The sequence below is a fragment of the Neopelma chrysocephalum genome, unplaced genomic scaffold, assembly GCF_003984885.1.
Source record: "Neopelma chrysocephalum unplaced genomic scaffold, ASM398488v2 Primary Assembly neopelma1_24, whole genome shotgun sequence".
Classification (NCBI taxonomy): domain Eukaryota; kingdom Metazoa; phylum Chordata; class Aves; order Passeriformes; family Pipridae; genus Neopelma; species Neopelma chrysocephalum.
The window spans coordinates 33,433,534-33,450,543 of record NW_020897693.1 but is presented as its reverse complement, the minus strand read 5'-3'; the positions used below and the strand labels follow the sequence as shown (position 1 = coordinate 33,450,543).

At 50.5% G+C, this 17,010-nt stretch overlaps 2 protein-coding genes and 1 long non-coding RNA gene across 7 annotated transcripts in view; 1 reads left to right on the top strand and 2 right to left on the bottom strand.

The window, feature by feature from the left end:
- LOC113961253 (acetyl-coenzyme A synthetase 2-like, mitochondrial) overlaps positions 1-5,719 on the bottom strand; it is a 14,652-nt gene extending 8,933 nt beyond the window's left edge. For 3 of the 4 annotated variants that reach the window (XR_003532253.1, XR_003532254.1, XM_027671450.1), the window contains exons 1-5: positions 4,846-5,714; positions 3,396-3,492; positions 2,027-2,226; positions 1,379-1,554; positions 312-464 (exon numbers count right to left, since the gene is read on the bottom strand). Coding sequence is in view for 2 of the 4 variants with exons in the window: in XM_027671450.1 (XP_027527251.1) it covers positions 312-464; positions 1,379-1,554; positions 2,027-2,226; positions 3,396-3,492; positions 4,846-5,443 (1,224 nt within the window). In the remaining 2 variants the exon portion in view is untranslated. Of the gene's footprint in view, positions 1-311; positions 465-1,378; positions 1,555-2,026; positions 2,227-3,395; positions 3,493-4,845 lie in introns of all 4 variants that reach the window. The other variant, XM_027671458.1, reaches the window with a different exon arrangement.
- The window catches only part of LOC113961321, an 8,936-nt gene extending 339 nt beyond the window's left edge, over positions 1-8,597 (top strand). Inside the window, exons 2-5 of one of the 2 annotated variants that reach the window (XR_003532271.1) lie at positions 4,549-4,934; positions 6,232-6,323; positions 6,400-6,490; positions 7,283-8,593. This is a non-coding gene — a long non-coding RNA (uncharacterized LOC113961321). Of the gene's footprint in view, positions 1-4,490; positions 4,935-6,231; positions 6,324-6,399; positions 6,491-7,282 lie in introns of those variants that run through there. The other variant, XR_003532268.1, reaches the window with a different exon arrangement.
- VSX2 (visual system homeobox 2) overlaps positions 8,563-17,010 on the bottom strand; it is a 21,580-nt gene continuing 13,132 nt past the window's right edge. The window contains exons 4-5 of the mRNA XM_027671592.1: positions 9,998-10,178; positions 8,563-8,941 (exon numbers count right to left, since the gene is read on the bottom strand). Of these exons, the coding sequence (XP_027527393.1) occupies positions 8,610-8,941; positions 9,998-10,178 (513 nt within the window). The 3' untranslated portion in view covers positions 8,563-8,609. The remainder of the gene's footprint in view (positions 8,942-9,997; positions 10,179-17,010) is intronic.

The following is a 17,010-nucleotide window of genomic DNA, read 5'->3' as shown; positions in this document are numbered from 1 at the left end:
CCGACTACAACAGTAATATAAAATTACCGTTGCAAAACTGAGCATCCTACCTAGTAGTTCCATCTAGTATAGGGCAGTGAAAGAAAGAAGAAAGCCAAGAAGGTAGCTCAGAGGAATATGTGTTTGGGAGACCCTGGCATGGAGCACCACCTGTAGGCAGATGTGCTCTACTGGGCTGATGCCCTAGGAGGGCTTCCCAGAGACTTGGCACTGGCTAAAGATGGGCTCATAATGCAACAAGGAGCATGTCTATTCCCTGCACTGCCTATGAACTGCTGGCTCATACGCACTGTGTCTCTGGGATCCATTACCTTGTGTGTGAGAGCCGCAAACAGCAAGTAACCAGCTTGGGAATGAACCAAGCCCTTGGGTTTGCCAGTACTGCCTGATGTGTAGAGAAGAAACAACATATCTTCACTGTCCATGACAGCAGGTTCACAGCATGCATCCTCTTTCATCATCTCCTGCAGGAAAGAGTACAGCAGTTCTTTCAGGGTCTCACAGCCTCCCCTGTGTTGCTTGTGCACCTGTGTTGCCTGTGTACCTCCCCTGTTGCTCCCCACACCTTCTTGTGCACCTCTCGCCCAAGCCTCCTTCCCCTCTGAGCACCCAGCTCCCCCCAAACATCATTCCTTGTCTCTGCACCTCCACTCCCCTTGCTCAGCAGCCTGAACTCCCTTTTGCCTTGCGGAGCTGGCAAACACTCTCCTCAGTCGGAGCAGACCTGCTGAGTAAGAGGCAGCTATTTTTACACTGCTGCTGCTCTGACCAGCACAGAAGTCTTCCAGGAAGCCTTTGCAGCACTAATTGCTTCCAGATGCGATGAGCAGAGACGGAGAGACTACTGTGTAGCTCCAGGGAGCCAGCAGAAATGCACGGCAGGGGCTCACCTGTTCAGAAACAGTGCTCCATGCTGGCAGCCACAGATAATGGGCACACGAGCAACCTCACTGCCTGCTTCCTTGGACACAAATTGCTAGTAGCACTCACAGAGAATGCCAGATCTGCCAGCAGAGTGGCGTGTGACAGTGCAATGGCAGTCCAAGGCTGGGTTCACAAAGTAGCAGCCCGTGTCTGGTATGTTTGTAGCCCTCAGTCCACCCTGCTATGAGCCCTGACTTGCACTGCCTGCTCCTGAGAGCACAGGGCTGGTAGCATGGGAAGAGACACCAGTAGTCCATCCTGATGGCTCCTGAGACTGTCCTGAACTCATGTGCAGCTCTGACTGCCGCTGCTGCTGTGGGACAATATGCCCAAATTGTGTCAATGCCAGTGAAACTGTCATGGCCAGCCAAGACCCTCTCTCCACCCACTGTCCCTACTCCCAGAGCAAGCACTTTGCCCAGGGAAAGTGACAGTAGCACCAGGAAGGCCTCACCTCCTCCAGTGGCACATCTAGGGCCGTCATGGGAACCTTGCTGGTGGTCCTCATGGAAACCAGAACCCGTTTCACTCTGGGGCACTGCTTCACAGCCTGGTCCACTGTCTTCTTTAGCTCAATAACCTTGCCACCTCTCAGCCCCTGGTTCACTGTAATCACCAACTCTGACTGGGCTGCAGAAGACAGAAGAGTCACATAAGCAGCTCTGCCCTTCTCTATCAGTCACACAGCAGTTTGGCTCTACCATGACACTGCACCTCTCTCTCTGTCTCTCAGCCCCTGTTACTCATGTCCTTCATTTAGCAAAACCAGCAGATTTGAGTCTTGATTTTCCATTAATTCCTACCTGTGATGCATCTCCTCACAGGAGATGCTGTATCCCAGCCCTTCAGTCCCATGGATGAAAGAGAAAACCAGTTCATCCCATGGGCTAGAAGGTATTTAGTGAGCTCATGCCATTTCCTGTGTTGCTAATCCCTGCTCCATGGCTATACATGATATCAGGATACCCCCAGGTAGCTCAGAGAATTTTACTCAGAAAACCTTTGCCATCCACACAATCCTGAGCCCCCCAGCTGCTGAACCAGCAAGCTCAACACTGTCCCCCAAGGGAAACACATGTCACTCTTACCCACTGGCTCTTACCATCCCGGATCCTGTCCGCGAGGGACTCTGCGCTGAACCCAGCGAACACCACAGCATGCACAGCCCCGATGCGGGCACAGGCCAGCATGCTAGCCACTGCCAGTGGGCACGGGGGCATGTAGATTGTAACCCTGTCACCTCGTTTCACCCCTTGCCTTTTCAAGGTGTTTCCCAGGCGACACGTCAGCTCTAGCAGTTCCCTGCCCAAAGAAGCAATTACATAGTTAGAGACTTTCTTGCAGATTTAACCAGTGTGCTTAAAGGTGGAGGACCTCAGAGTTATGCACAGTTTATATCCCTCCACTCCTCACTCTGGACGTCCATGGAAGGGCTGTAAAATTCAGTGGGAAGGAAAGCAGAAGACAGACTCTAACATGGGTTATTATTTGTGGAAAAGAAATAAAGCAGAATGGTTTCTGTACAGCAATGGCCACTGGCAATTCCTCTGGCTCAGCAAACACACAACAGCGCAGCTGACTTCCACGATGACAGCCTGCTCATTTCTTACCAACCTGTACAACTGGCTTGACACACTACCCTGCATAGCTGGAGGCTACATGTGAGAAGTTAGATATCTTCCCCCATGAAAACAGGGTCTTGTGCTTTGCTAAAGCTGAGAAGGTCAAGTCCTCCAGAGCTTGTGCCCACTAGCAAGAACAACAGCTGTAGGAAAGCAGTGAACAAAAAGATGCCTCTCCCAAGAAGCATTCCTCCCCAAAGCCACAGCTTGGATGTCGGTGACTCATTTTATGGAAGGGCTCTCCATGCAGGGAGATTGGCAGGGGTGGATGGTCATATTTGTCGTGTGAGGTCTGGAGCCAGAAAGGACAGAGGGACTTTTTTTACTGTGCAGGGGAATTTAAGTGAATTCTGCAGCAGAAGCTCAGAGAGCAGGCAAATTAAGCTGGAAGGTGGTGACCTCAAACCAACCCAGCAGGGCTGGACAGGCAGTCCTCCAGAGAGCCAAATCCAGCAGCACTGCTGACGTGCAGATGAGAATGGGATTTCTCAACACAGATGCAGCTGTGAATCTGGCCTGTAAGTGCCAGATTTACCATTAAGTTTAGACCACAGGAACCTTGCTGGGAAGACACATGTGTGACTTTCCTGTGTGTTTTACCTACAAGCATCGCAGTGCTGCCCCAAGGATCTTACATCTGCCTCCCCAGCTGGGTAGAGACTCCTCAGGGCCCAGAGGATTTAATCAGGAGGTAGGCTGAAGTTTCAGATCAGCACAAGCAAGCCAACATTCTGTTGATCCATCTACGTGAAGGGATGCTGCATTCCCTCACATGACAGACATCAGCAGATCAGTCCTGTAAACATGCATGCTGCAATAGGACTCGTATGCTGAGAGGTAGCTACTGACCTGTATGTCACCTGTACTTCCTCTCCTGGTTCATCCTTCTCCCATATTAAGGCCACTTTGTCTGGGGCTGCATGGACATGACGGTCCAGGCAATTCACTGGAATAGAAAACCCAGTCTCATCAACAGAGAAACCCTCAGTACATCTTACCTCTCACCTCTCATTAAGCCAGCACCAGCAGTCCAGTTTTCAGGTCAGTCAGGGCTGTGTGTGGGTCTTCTCAGCAACCTTGTGCAACCTTTGTGGATACTAGTCAGCAGATCACAAGCACCATCCCAGCCTCATTACACTCATCACCACTTCAATATCCACCAATCCCCACTATCAGCTTCCCCCTTAACTGCAACTTTATGCAGTCCAGAGCAGAAACTGCCTAAAGCTCCTTTGGAGGTCACATCCACAATGTCCTCAGAGTGCCCAGCAAACATTAACTCAACCACCACTCCATCCAGCACTGCCTTGCAGCTACCTCTGGGTGGACTAGGGCAGTTTTTGAGTGGCAGTGCTCCTAAATCACAAATGTAGGACAAAACAAACTGCACAGGAAAGCTACAGAGTACATTTGTCCAAGATGGAAGAGAGCCAGGGCAAAGGCAGAGCACACAGCCGCTGGCTTTCCAGGGACATTGTAAGCTGAGGCTTTGGCTGTTGTTCTTCCAAGAAAAGTTTCCCACATTGCTGGCAGCTGCAGTTTCCTCAGAAGCCTTGTTCACTTTGTGTTTTCCTTAACCCTGCTACTGAAGTCATGAGATGATGCAGCAGCCCCAGTTTGCATACCGAAATGCTTTTATCTCCTGACCATTTGTAGTTTCCCAGGAGAGAAAGAAACATATATGAAAGGGGGAATAAAAAGATCTCAAATCCTAAAGGCAAATAACTCCTGCTCTCCTTTCAAAATGGACTACAAGACCTGATTTTCTGAGAGGTTTGTCTCTTATTTTGAACACTGAGACTAACAGCACTATGAGCAGGACACAGTGTTACCAGCCCCTGGTAGCCCCGCTAAGGCAGTAGCCCCAACCCATAGAAGAGTCTCCCATGACAGTGGGGACTTCCAGTGTGGCTCATTGCTCTTGTATTTTGCTTTCTGCAGATACATCCTGCCTTCGCTGGGCGGGGATGACCTAGTGCAACCCTGCCTGCTGAATGCACAGGGTTTGGTGCTGTTGCCAGAATGGAGCCACTGCCGTCATGTGGGATCCACAGAGGCTGAGGAAGAGCAACCTGACTCCCAGCACACCCCAATACACCTGCAGCCCCTCCAGAGAGACCCAGCTGCTACCATAGGATAAGCCACAACCTTACACTACAGCCACTGCAGGACCAACCAGACCTTTTGGAATCCCCCTCTCTCCAACCCTGTAACGGTGTGCTCTTCCAATATGCTCCCCCACTTGAAGCTCCACAATTGCAGGGACTCGGTGGGATCCCATGACTGCCTCCCTCCTTACCTGTCACGTTCAGCTGCCCACCCAGGAACCAGGAGACCCTGCCCTGGTGCAGATCGCAGTCCTGGACAGAGTGGAAGGGGGTGATCCAGGTGAGCCGGCTCCTTCCTAGTGCTCCCCAGAAGGCATCCCCTTGCTCCACTGAAACCTTGTACAAGTCTTGGTGGTCCTTGGGTCTGGAGAAGGTGATGGCTTCGGGCATGTAGGCAGTGAGGGGCCCATGGCTCCAGGCTCGGGCAGCCACCAACCCAAGGCGGCATCTGGGAACCTGAGAAAGAGCTTTGGAGCAGCAGGTCCTGGCCAGCAGCCTGGCCATCACCGCAGGGTACCTACCTCTCACCAAGGAGATGGGTGCCCTGAAGCCCTTCCAGCTGCTCAGGACACCTGGCCCAGGCAAAACCCAGGCCCTTGTGCAAGCTGGGGCTACGTCGTCCTGGGCTAACTGGACAAAAAGAAGCCCTCCAGCACAGGGAGCCTTTCTCCCCTGCCTTGTCCCTATCCTCCTCTCTTCCAGAGCACTATGGGAAAAAAGAAATTCAATCACTTTAAGGGAGGGGAAAGGGGTGGGCTGTAGAAATATTTGACTGAAAATAACCTCCATGCTAATTTGAGTCCTGACAGCCGCTCTTGAACAAGAGCCAGGTTCAGCTTGTGCCTGGCCTCCCCTCGGGGGCCAAGATGCCTGGGCCAGGCTCTAACAGCCTGCTGCTGCTCCTGCTCTCCCAAGGCTGCTCTGCATCCCCAGACTTCTCTGTTTCATCTCCACTCACCTCCCTGACACCTCCCTCTACTCATCCCCATCCCCTCACTCCGACACCTCCCCTGCTGCAGCCCCGCAGTCCTCTGCTGGCCACAAAGGCAGCTTGGGGCAGGTTACCTGTAAAAGTTAGGTCCCCCTTCATGCTAGTCCTGAGTGATAGAACCATCCCCTTCCCAAAATTAAAGCCCATTTACTGCAGAGAACTAGGCTGTGTTATCTGTGATGGGCCAGGGAAGGCTTTACTCACTTGGCTGTCAGCTGCAGGGTGGGGATATTGCATCCCATCCCTTCCCACTGGGCAGATATCAGAGCTTTCCTCTCCGGCAAGCTGGGCTGGGCCCTCTGCCTCCTCCCAAATACTACAGACCAGCTGTACCACCAGGTAGACTGGGAGCACTCAATGAGGCCATGGTAGAGCAGGGGGTGCTGGTTTGGCATGAAACACTGCAGCCCATCTCCTCACGCTGAGACCTCCCACCATCCACTGTAGCAGAGCAAAGTTCTTCCCTGCCTCCAAACATCTTTTTTTTCTGCTTTCCTTTCCTTCAGGCCCTGCATAGGTAGGTTTTATTAAGGCAGAGTTTGGAGGCTTCCTTAATTTCATTGACCAGATTCACCTCCCTTCCTAGGGGTCACAAGAGAGGGGCAGAAAAAGGCTCTCCCTGCAAGTAGAGCTGTTCTCAGTAAGGCACTCTGATGGGATCAACAGCAGACATGAGAGGTTAGTAGATCTCCTCTTTGCTCTTCATAGTGCGACACCACTGATGATCTGTGGAGCTGATATGTTTGGTGAACAGGTTGGACACCAGCATGGGGAACAGGATCTATCTGCCGTCAGGTACACTCATCGCACACTATACACCTGGTTAGTATCAGAGCTGCCCCGAGGTCGGTGGGTTACCTACAAGGGTTCTGTCCCCCTGGGGAAACGCAGTCCTGTGGACTTACAGTCCCTCCACAAAGTCAAGCCCAACCAGCCTCATCATTCCAGAAGTCTCTTATTTACTATGCACGCCTGCTCTGCTTCTGCATTTTCCCCCTCCCTTTAAGACATTAGGTTTTTCCATCAGACCATACCCAGATGCCCTTAATAAGGCAGACAAGTCTCAACTTCTTATCTGATAACTCAGAATAGGTTCCCACTGCTCTCAAATCAGAGCTCACCTTGCTGGAAATCCTGTCGGTGCCCTTCCCTTTCAACCAGCTCCCCTGCACTTGCAGCGTCTGTCTGCTGCCTCAGCTCCTCAGGCCAGCTGAGCCTTGCAGCCTGCTCCTGGCAGAGGGGTTGAGCCTGCCCAAAGGTCTGTCTGACTCTCTAACACCAGGGCACATGTGATATGGGGTGACCCAAAGCACCAGGGCTGTCCTGGATGCTGAAGTGACTTGTTCTCTGACTAGCTGTATACCATAACTTCTGCTCTGAGTACAAGCACGTCCCTTTCAACTTTGTCTTTCACTGCAAAGGGAGGGCAGCACCCAAGCCCTGTATTCTCCATGCTTGGGTGGGGAGGAAGGTGCAGACCTCCTTCTATGCTGCTTTGGATCTCCCACCCCTCCCTGGCTACAGCCTCACATCCAATCCCCTGTCAGCTTTGGCTGAACTCACCCTCCTTGAACACTGGTGACCAGACTCATACACAGTATTCCTGTTTAATTTTATTCTTGTTCGTATCTTTACAGAAAATGGCACATAAATCACAGATGCTGGATGACTAGAAGTTGTTACAGCTCCATATCTCAAACACCTCAATACTGAATTCTTTTCTCACTGTATATACATTATTTACACCCCATGGGCTAAATCTAACACGTCAAACGACCAGGGGACAAAGACAAACAGGGGTTGGATGAGCGGGCTGAACATTTGACAGAAGAAAAACTGTGGGGAAAGGGTGCTCACAGCTGAAAGCAGGACAGAAAGGGGCACCTGGAAGTCACTGTCCTACAGCTTTTGGAGGGGGAATAGTGCCCTACTGGGATGGAAAGGTGATGGTACCATGGAGTGGGTTTGGCTGTGTGAGTCTGCATGTGCTTATATGGCATGTATGTACACATTACAGGGGGTATCAGAGTGGACGTGCATGGCTGTCATTCCCTTTAACACTCAGAGGGTGAACTGGACAAATTTAAATCAATAAATACATTAGGTGGATGTTGTTGTCTCACCTGCAATAATGTATTCAGTAAATAATTTCACCATCTGGCCTCTCTGCAGGGGTGCAGGGCTTTGGCATTTGGGGCAGAGTCAGACCCAATTGTCCAGCACTGCAGGAGCCAGCAACATGGGTTGGGGTCACCCCGAGTTGCCAGGTGGGACCAGGGTGTTTTGCCTGTGGGCTAAACCTGCCTCTCCTTGCCAAACAGGGGCAAAACATAACCGGCCTAAAGTTGCAGCCCCTTCCCAGCAGACCCCAGTGCTGGGCAGGGAGAGATGGGAGGAAAGTGCAAACTACCCTGCATGGATAGTCATCATTTCATGCAAACACTGCCATGGGCTTGCCCTGCTGTGGCCTGGGCCAAAGGCAGAGGTGATGGCCAGGGGAAGGTAGTGGGTCTGCCTGGGGCATGGTGGAATAGGGCACAATGGGAAGGGACCTAGGCAGCACTGGGGAGAGAAGTGCACCAAGGAGGGCCATGGCAGCAGGGGACATTGCTTCAGGATGGCAGATGGGCTTTGGGGCTGCAACAGCAGGAAAAAGCCCCAGAGACAGTCATGAGGCTGAAGGGACCAGAGCCTTGGTGCCCTCTCGGGTGGCAATGATGATGTGCGTCCCCCAAAAGGAAGGGGTGGGGAGTAAGGAAGGCCTGGTGGGGCAGAGGACTGAGGGACAAGGGTATGCTCAAGGGGAGCAGGCAATGGGCACCCCTGCCAGGCAGCCCCAAACACAGAAACCAGGGCCCTGCTCCCTGGCAGGGGTGGCCAGGGAGGCCTGACAGTCTGAGTAGGAACGTGGTCCCCAGAGGACAGAGTGTCTGTCGGGGCTGGCTTCCACCGTCTCTCTTCCCCCTAGATCAGCTTCTCCTCCTTCTGCGACGAGTTCAACTTCTCCGTCTGTCTCTCATCCTCTGCCACTGCCACCTCCTCCCCTGTCTCCGGCTTCCTGCCTGGGGCTGGGGTGTCCCCAGCGATGGTCCCCAGGACTTTGGTGCTGTGCTCCTGAGCTTTGGCCCTGAGGGCGGCAATGCTGTTTTCTCTCAGTTCCTCCTGAGAAATGGTGGTTTTGGGATCCGGACCTCTCTCTTCCTTGTCACCTTTGTCAAGCTTGGGCAGGGCCTGGCGCTCCACCTCTGTCTTCCTCCCCGCCTCAGCCGCTGCCTCCAGAGACTTTTTGTGCATCCCTAAAAAGAATTGTTGGTATTCGGGTTTAGAAAAGCGCCTGGGCATGGGAAAGCCATCTTGAACTGAAAACAGCAAAGATAAAGAGAGGCCAGAATTAAGGAAAAGCAGAAACCCTCACTTCATACAGCAGTCACGGGGAGCCACTTGCTCCTGCGCCCATGCAAGGGCAGCCCGGGCAAGGCAGCTGCCTGCTGGGGCAGCCTGGCATCTGTGGACTCCGGGCTGCCCCCAAAGGTCTATAATTACTCTCCTCTTCATTTCTCTCTTTGAACCTAAAGCTAACTTGTCCCTGCATGGGGATGAGGGTCTCAGACAGCAGCGCAGTTGCCTGAGATTCACTGAGGATGATCCCTATTGCCTATTTCTGTATCAACCCACTCCGCACAACCACCTCTCTGCCTCTCTCAGTTTCACAGAGACAGAAGGACAGGACAGCCCGTCGTCAAGATGCCAGACAGTGGTTTTGGGGCAGAACCAGCCTGGGAGGTCAGAAAGAGGGAAGCAAAGAGCAGGAGTGTGTTAGGGTAGCTGCTACCTCCATGTCTGCACAGAAAACCAAGTGAAACCAGACAGAAATGGAGCTCCCCCAGGTGTCAAGAACAGGAGGAGGCAGCAGTGTTCCCCCTGGGACATGGAGCAAGGACAGTGCATTTGGGGGTCCTGATACCCCACACAGCATCACAGGGCCGGACAAGTGAGACTGGGATGACCTCCTGCCCTGGACAAGGGTTAGAGCCTTTGCTCCAGGGCTGAGCATGAAGGATGCTTTAGCTATGGGAATTGAAGGCTAACATCAGCCTGAGCATGGGGGCAAATTCCTATCCCAACCAGATTCTGCAGGTCAGGGTCCAAGGTTCAGCAGGAATTTGGGATGAGCAGTCAAATCCTATTGATGAGGGTCATGGGGGGACAGGGGGCATTGAGCGAGGCAGGGCAGGTAGAGCCTTACCCTGCTGCCCTTCACCTATTTTCAACATAACTCTGATTTCTTCCTTGCTTCCCCCTCTTTGTCTCCACCCACTCGCCATCACCCATGAAGGCAGCTGCTCTCTTACCCAGGAGCCAAGGGGCACAGGACTCCATGATGCCATCCTTGGCAGACTTGAGGATGGACTCGGGCAGTGGGATGGAGTGACGCACCATGGCACCGTAGAGCCCGTACTCAGCCATCACACTGCTCCTGCCCCAGCATTTCTCCCTCTTCCGCCACTTGGCCCGGCGGTTCTGGAACCAAACCTGGAGCAAGCAACAAGGAGGGACATGGGTTTTTTTGCAAGGAGAAGGCATGTCAGTCCCTTTCCCACATGGGAACACACATGTTTGTGCAGCAGGATGAAGGCAGATGCGTGGATGCTCATCCTGAAGGCACTACAACCTCTTTCCCTACGCAGTAGACACCAGGCATCTCTCCCTCCCTCCCTTGCAGGAGTGGCAAGGGCCAAGTGTGAAAGCAGGTCCCACCCCTCTCCACAGGATGTAATTAATTTGCCATTGCAGCATCTTTTTCTAGTGGCTTTTGGCTCTTGTGCCTGGGATTTTCTTTTATTATTTACTGGGTGTCTGAGCAGCAGCACAGAGCTGCAGGCAAGCGGTGCCTGAGGGGAGGGCTTGGATGGGGGTGGAGGATCAGGAGAAGCAGGAGAAGGGGGAAGCTGATCTGTGCGCTTTGCCCTGAATTCCCAGTTTGAAAAGCCCCTCATCTTCTCAGAAAATTGGCAGAATAATCTCTGAGCTGTGACCTGGGGGCCAGCGAGCAGAGAGGCGGGCGGCAATGGCAGGGAGGGGGTGATACTGGCAGAAATCTATTAGTGCTTTCTCTCTGATTTCCATTCCTCTTGTCTCCCTCGCCCTCCTCCCTCCCCGGCTCCCCTCCCTTCCCACCGAGCAGAGGCATCAGCTTTAGATGAAAAATTGCTTGAGGTCTATTCAGAAGGAGGCAAAGGAAGAGTCAGCCCCAGGGGCAGCCCAGGCCTGATTGAAAAATAAGTTAATTTCAGTTTGAATCGATGGGCCTCAGGCACTGAAATATCACGGGAAATTAAAGCAGCTGGTCCCCAGGGAACCACGCCATTGACCTGCGCTAATTAATGCCATGGAGTTACCAGGCCCCTCTCCAAGAGGCAGCCCCTCCCTTCCTGCGGACACCCCAACACCTCCTCATTTAACTAATTAGACTCACAGAAAATTGGGTGTTAATTTGTTTAGGATTTTTTTTTCTTTCCTATTTTTTTTCCCTCCCTTTCCCAGAAAGTACATGGCAGAATGGAAATGAATGGCAGGGTCTCACTGGCAGATGGATGCTCGGGGTCACTCCGCAATCTTCTCCGACTTGATTGCTTGATTAGGTCGTTAGCACATTAAAAAAAAAAATTGCTTGCCGTCTGGCGCTGGCCTGATGAGTGGGATGAGGCGGGATTCGCCTGGGTAATTTATCTTTTTATACTGCAAAGAATTTGATTTCAATCTGCAGATATATGGAGGTGCCTTTGACACCTGTTTAACATTACAGAGCTGACAGCTTAACCCTCTCTAGTCCCCACCGTTCATTTCCCTAAGGGAGCCCAAGCTGCACTGGGGGGCACTGGGGGTCTGTCCCAGACCGCCAGCTCTGCCATGGGGACAGTAACACTGATGCCAAGGAATGATATCCTGCTCTCAGCTGGTAAGGCAAGCTCACCTCTTCAACCTGTGCAGAGAACTGCCTGACACTGCAGCCCTATGGTGGGGACAGAGCTGCAGGGTAGGCAAGTGGTTTGCTAACACTGGTGACAACCAGCCTTGGCCATTCCTGGGAGCTCAGCCGGCCTGCTCCCACAGAGAGCTGGGTGGGGTGGCGGTCCCAGTAGCTGTGATCCCAGCTTCTCCCAGCAGAAGACACTGTGCATGTCAGAGGGGATTTTACAGCCAGGCTGCTTCACCACACATCACCTCCTCTGCATGATGAACAGTCTGATTTGCACTTTCATACTGCCGATACCTAACCTCTGGACCATGGATGGCTGCAAATCCTCCAGTGCCCGAGCAAAGACCCTCAGGAACGCACACCTTCCTCTTTTCACTTGCTCCTCCATGCTCATGTGAAACACAGGTTTGCTTGGCCCTGCAGTCAGCAGGATACTGACAGGGTCTCTCACTCCCGGCATTCCTCCCACTCCCAGAGCCCAGAGTGAAGAGCTGGAGGGGAATGGCTCACTCCTACTCCAAACTCAGCCCAAAATTCCATGGTTCTTTCTCACCCACCAGACCCAGGCAGCGGTACAGCCACCCCCCTACAATTCCATGCTATGAGGGGGCAGTTTAACCCACTTGAGACAGGAGAGGGATCCTGCCTGTTCTGCCCCGGATAAACCAGTATATTTAGATCCATCACAGCAGAGCTCCTCTCCGATTTCAGAGAGAAATTCCTGCACAGTCCCATGTCTGGTGCCTGTAAATCTGGCTTGGTTTGGGGCTGCAGTGACACTCTTCCATGCACCTAGAGTGGCTTGCAGGGCTCACCTCCGTACAGCTGTTTTTGTCACTAGCTGACACACTTAGGATCTCAGCCCACAAACAGGTTTTTCCACCAAGTACCAAGTGGGCAACTTTTTAAACTCCCCTCAATCTTATTTTATCAGATGCCTATTCACTGACGCTTTTACTACCTTTCCCTTTCTCCTCCCTCCTGCCTTGATGTCCCAAACATCTTCCCCCCTCCCTCACACTCCTCTTCCCTTCTCCCTGGCCAGGTCTCAGCCTGCCCACTGCTACTAAACCGGATGCCCTGAAGCATCCCCTTTTCCATGGCAGTGTTACACAAACACTAGAGGCAGCAGAAGCTTTACCAGCTGGCAGCCCAATCTTGACTAGAGATGGTAGAAAATTTTCAATCAAAAAATGCTGATTCAATCACACAGGAAAAACACTGTCCAGCCAGTGGAAATGTAATCAAAATTATCTATGGCTTTCTTATGAATGCTGTATTTTAATCTCAGATGCATAAGACATGCAAAATCTATGCTTTAAAGCCAAATGGGAATATCAAAATTACATCAACATTTCAGTAAGATTATTCTGAGATTTCTGAAACCAATTTTTGTTTTTTGATGGGAATTTCCTCTTAGTTTTGACTAGGAAAAATTAAAGTTTGAAATCCCAGAATGTCTATCAGAACAGAAATCAGGAAGACGGACCATCTTGCTTTAATACCAGGAGACATATCTTCATCTCATGCATGAAGCTGAGTGAAATCAGTGGTGCTCTTTACAGAATATTGCTGGGATCAAATCCCAGCCCAGCATCTCTGCCACAAGCCGATCCCAAGGAACATGGAGAGAAAAGCTCCAGCATGGCACTGGCAGCTCCCACGCCATTTCAGATCAGCAGAATTGTTCCCTGTGGCCCGTTCTCATGATTTTGTCCTCATTCAGATGGCTCCATCAGTAGGGCTTTCTTCTGGGAGATCTCACTACTTTCTTTAAATTTCTCGATGTGTTACCAGAATTTTCCCATGCCTTGATTCTGAGCTGAATTATGCACTGGTTTTAGTAATTCAGAGGTATTCTCAGCTCTGTTGGTACATCAGCCACAACTTCCAAATATACAGTTGTTTATTATTGGCACCTCACTTCTCCTGGAGTGGGTTCACCCTTACACTTACATTTACTCGTGGTTTTGGTATTCTTCAGCTGCTTACTGTCCTTCCTTGCTTTACTTCTTCCAGCTCTTTAAAATTTGATCTGCTACAAGCAATGTTTAGGTTTGTCCACGTTTCCTCTTGCCCCTTCCCATTCTGTGGATTGGCTCAGCTTTGTGAAATGCCTTATTGACATGGTTGTGTGCTGTGCACCTTCCTTCTCACTTGCTTTCCTGTAGTTCTCCGTTGCACAGCTCAGGGTATGGTAAAAAGACTGTGCTTCCATACCTCATGGGCAGTGGGGAAACCCCCTGACTAATTTTAGACTGAAGCACATCAGATGTGCTATTACAATCTGATGTTGGAGAGGTGTCTTTTGGACCAATGTGCTATATCTTAAGTTTTACAGCTCTTTATTTTCACACAAACACCCTCTGGAAAACCCAGGAAGCTTGTTCCAGGAAACTTATCTTCAAAAAATGGATAACAGAGTAAAGTGGACAGGTAGGTCTTGCAGTATTGCAAAGCCTTCTAAATGGGAATGTTTCTAACTTTAATCATCATCTAATTCTCACCTCCAGTGCCCACTGCCCAAAGCAATAAAAGTTGAGGCACTCTATGCTTGACCACAGGGTTGCAAGTGTTTTGGAGCTGGAGTTTTGGAGTTAAGACTGGCAAGGACAACCTTGCCAGTTGCCTCCTCTGAATCACAAATGACAACTGACAATTCTTTGGATTATTGATGATGCAGAAGAGCAAATTATAGGAGGAGGAATCTCTCATTTTGCAAAGGGACATGAGACTCAATATATCCTTGTTATCCACATTCATTATATTAGTTAGTTTGTTTACCTAATCAGTGCCTGAAACATTGTCTGCTGAAGAGAGAAATCTCTCTGCGACTGGCCATGACCCAGGAATCCGAATTAGCAAAGGGGTATTTTAAAGCATCTGTGGTGTTATTGTGTATTGTTTCTGTATTGTTTCAACCTAAAATTTTCCACTGGTTACACTCATTTTCTTGGCTGCTACTTTCCAAGCTGGGGTACACAGACGGGGGAATTGGTATTGGATTTTTTGTCTTCCTAACATAAAAAAATGCTATTTTCCCTGCCCAAGCATGCTTCATCTATTAAAGGAAAACTCCAGGCTAGATAATGGTGAATTTTTGCTTCACCAAATCGTTCATATTGCCTTTGAAATAGCATTTCAACAGGGGTCTTCCTAAGAACGAGCTTTATGGACCACAAGCCGGTCGCAGCCCAAAGCAGCACAAGCTGAATGTCCACTAGATGGCCACAAGCAGATGAACGTCCGCACCTGCAGACACATCGACACAGACACACAGACGCTCCAGCACATGCTTTTGCCAGACTGCGTGGAGCAGCTGCACACAGCTGTCGGCAAACCAGCATCTAAAGCAAAGGACAAAATTCCAAGACCCCCAACAGCAACGCTGAGACCATCTCTCCTGCCCGTGGACTGACAGGCATATCTTCTTTGCATACCTGCCACTTCTCCACTTGAAGCCCTTTGGTGGATCCAGCTGCAGACCAGACAACACCTCCAGTTCACCTCCACATCCAGGGCCCTGCTGCCACCTCAGCACTCAGTTTCTCCTGACAACTACAGCTCTCTCTACCTTCTCCCTCTCCAACCCAAGACTCGACAATGAGAGTAGTCAAAATGAAAACCTCCTCTGAAAAAACAGCACCATCCTCACCCTCATATCGGACAGAACCTGTGGCCCCAGCTGAGTTCAGTCTCAAGATGTGAGCACTGCAAAGAACGGCCTCTATCTTCCTTGGAGCATGTCCCCATCCATACCCATGAGCACTGGGGCTGTAAAATGAACTGCCATGAGGGTGTGAGGTCTGACTGTGCCCTGGGGCTTCCCCGAATCCCTCCCTTTTAGCAATCACCACAGGAAAGCTTCCTGGCTGCTGGTGGAGACTGCACCACTTGAGTAAGCTTGGAAACAGTTTACTGCTGTCTTTTCAAATGTAATGTCAAAATTATTGGCACTGTTTATGGTGACATCACTTTCTATGGCTGGTGTAAAGTGCTCATGAAGTTAAACGAGAGCAGTAAAGGTTGCACATGGGCTGCATGGCTTATCACAGGACTCATCATCCCTCCTCTTACTAAACACCGAGAAAGAGCTTTCTGAGCTCACATTAGAAAGAGCAATTCCCGTACACAGTGTGACAACAGCCCTTCTTGATAGTAACTGGAGTTGTGTCCAACCCACTTGGCTAACAAGTCCAACCAGACATACAAGATGAGCTGTGAGACAGCACTCATCCCTCTTAAGTGAAGATAGGATGGTTCATCAAAGCTTGAGTCTCCTCTAAGCTAAAATAGTAACAAGGGCACACATGGAATACAGGCTTAATACGGCATCCAGTAAAAGGTACACATTATTACCATGCCACCAGTCCTGCAGACTAGGCCTGCCTCTGAATCCTGCTCTTAAAAGCACTACATGGGCCAAGTATTGCTACTCGTTGCTATTTATGTGACTTATGCAACCAAAGCTAGAAAATCCTGCTTGACCAGGACACATATATTAAACTGTGTTCCTATGGCAAATCTGAGGCTTTCACCTGGCCTTGCCACCTCATGTGGTGACATGTTTTTTCACTTCTTGTTAAACTTCAAAAAGCGAAGAACTTCATTTGCTCAGGGCTCCCATCTTCCGCATTGAAAAAAAAGTGTGCATACGATGTGCACAGTCAGTACAGTGAAATTAGTGGTTCAGCACACACTCAATCTGTGCATCACATCCGCACATAAAATGCATCTCTGAGACATTGACTTCACCATGGCCACAATGTGATTCCAGCTGACCAGTAGTTTAGCTGATGCTACAGCTCCATAGAGGCTGCCATATGCTGGGACATGGCAGATAAACACCCAAATTACTCTTTTCCAAACATGCTGATTGAAAAACAGAAAAAATATCAGGGTCGTAGGTGCATGATAGTCACAGGAAAGCTGACAAGAGTGCACTCATCATCCTAGTCTACACAAACCCAGGGAGGCATTTGTCATCATCACAAAGGGTGATAGCACACGTCCATCCTTTGGGTGATCACAATGCCTGACTCCATTAACCAAGCTGCTATCCTGCCTGTATTATTTCATTTTACCTTCTTTTCCCCCACTAACACTGCTCTGCAGGTCCTCTAACACAGAGGAAACCTTAGCATAGATCTTCATAAATATTCATATGCAATGCACTCTCTGACCATGCAGGGATGCACAATAATTATGGTTTTCTTGTTGGAGTAAGGTGAGTTAGGACAGTCGGAAGAGAAATGTCACATCCCCTTCATAATGCCTTTCAATGGGCACTAAAATCAGACCACGAGATGCCAGCATTCCTCTGAGGCTCTGGAGCACTGCCTGTGCTCTGGGACTGCACCCTGCATGCCCACAGCAGCTCCAGGG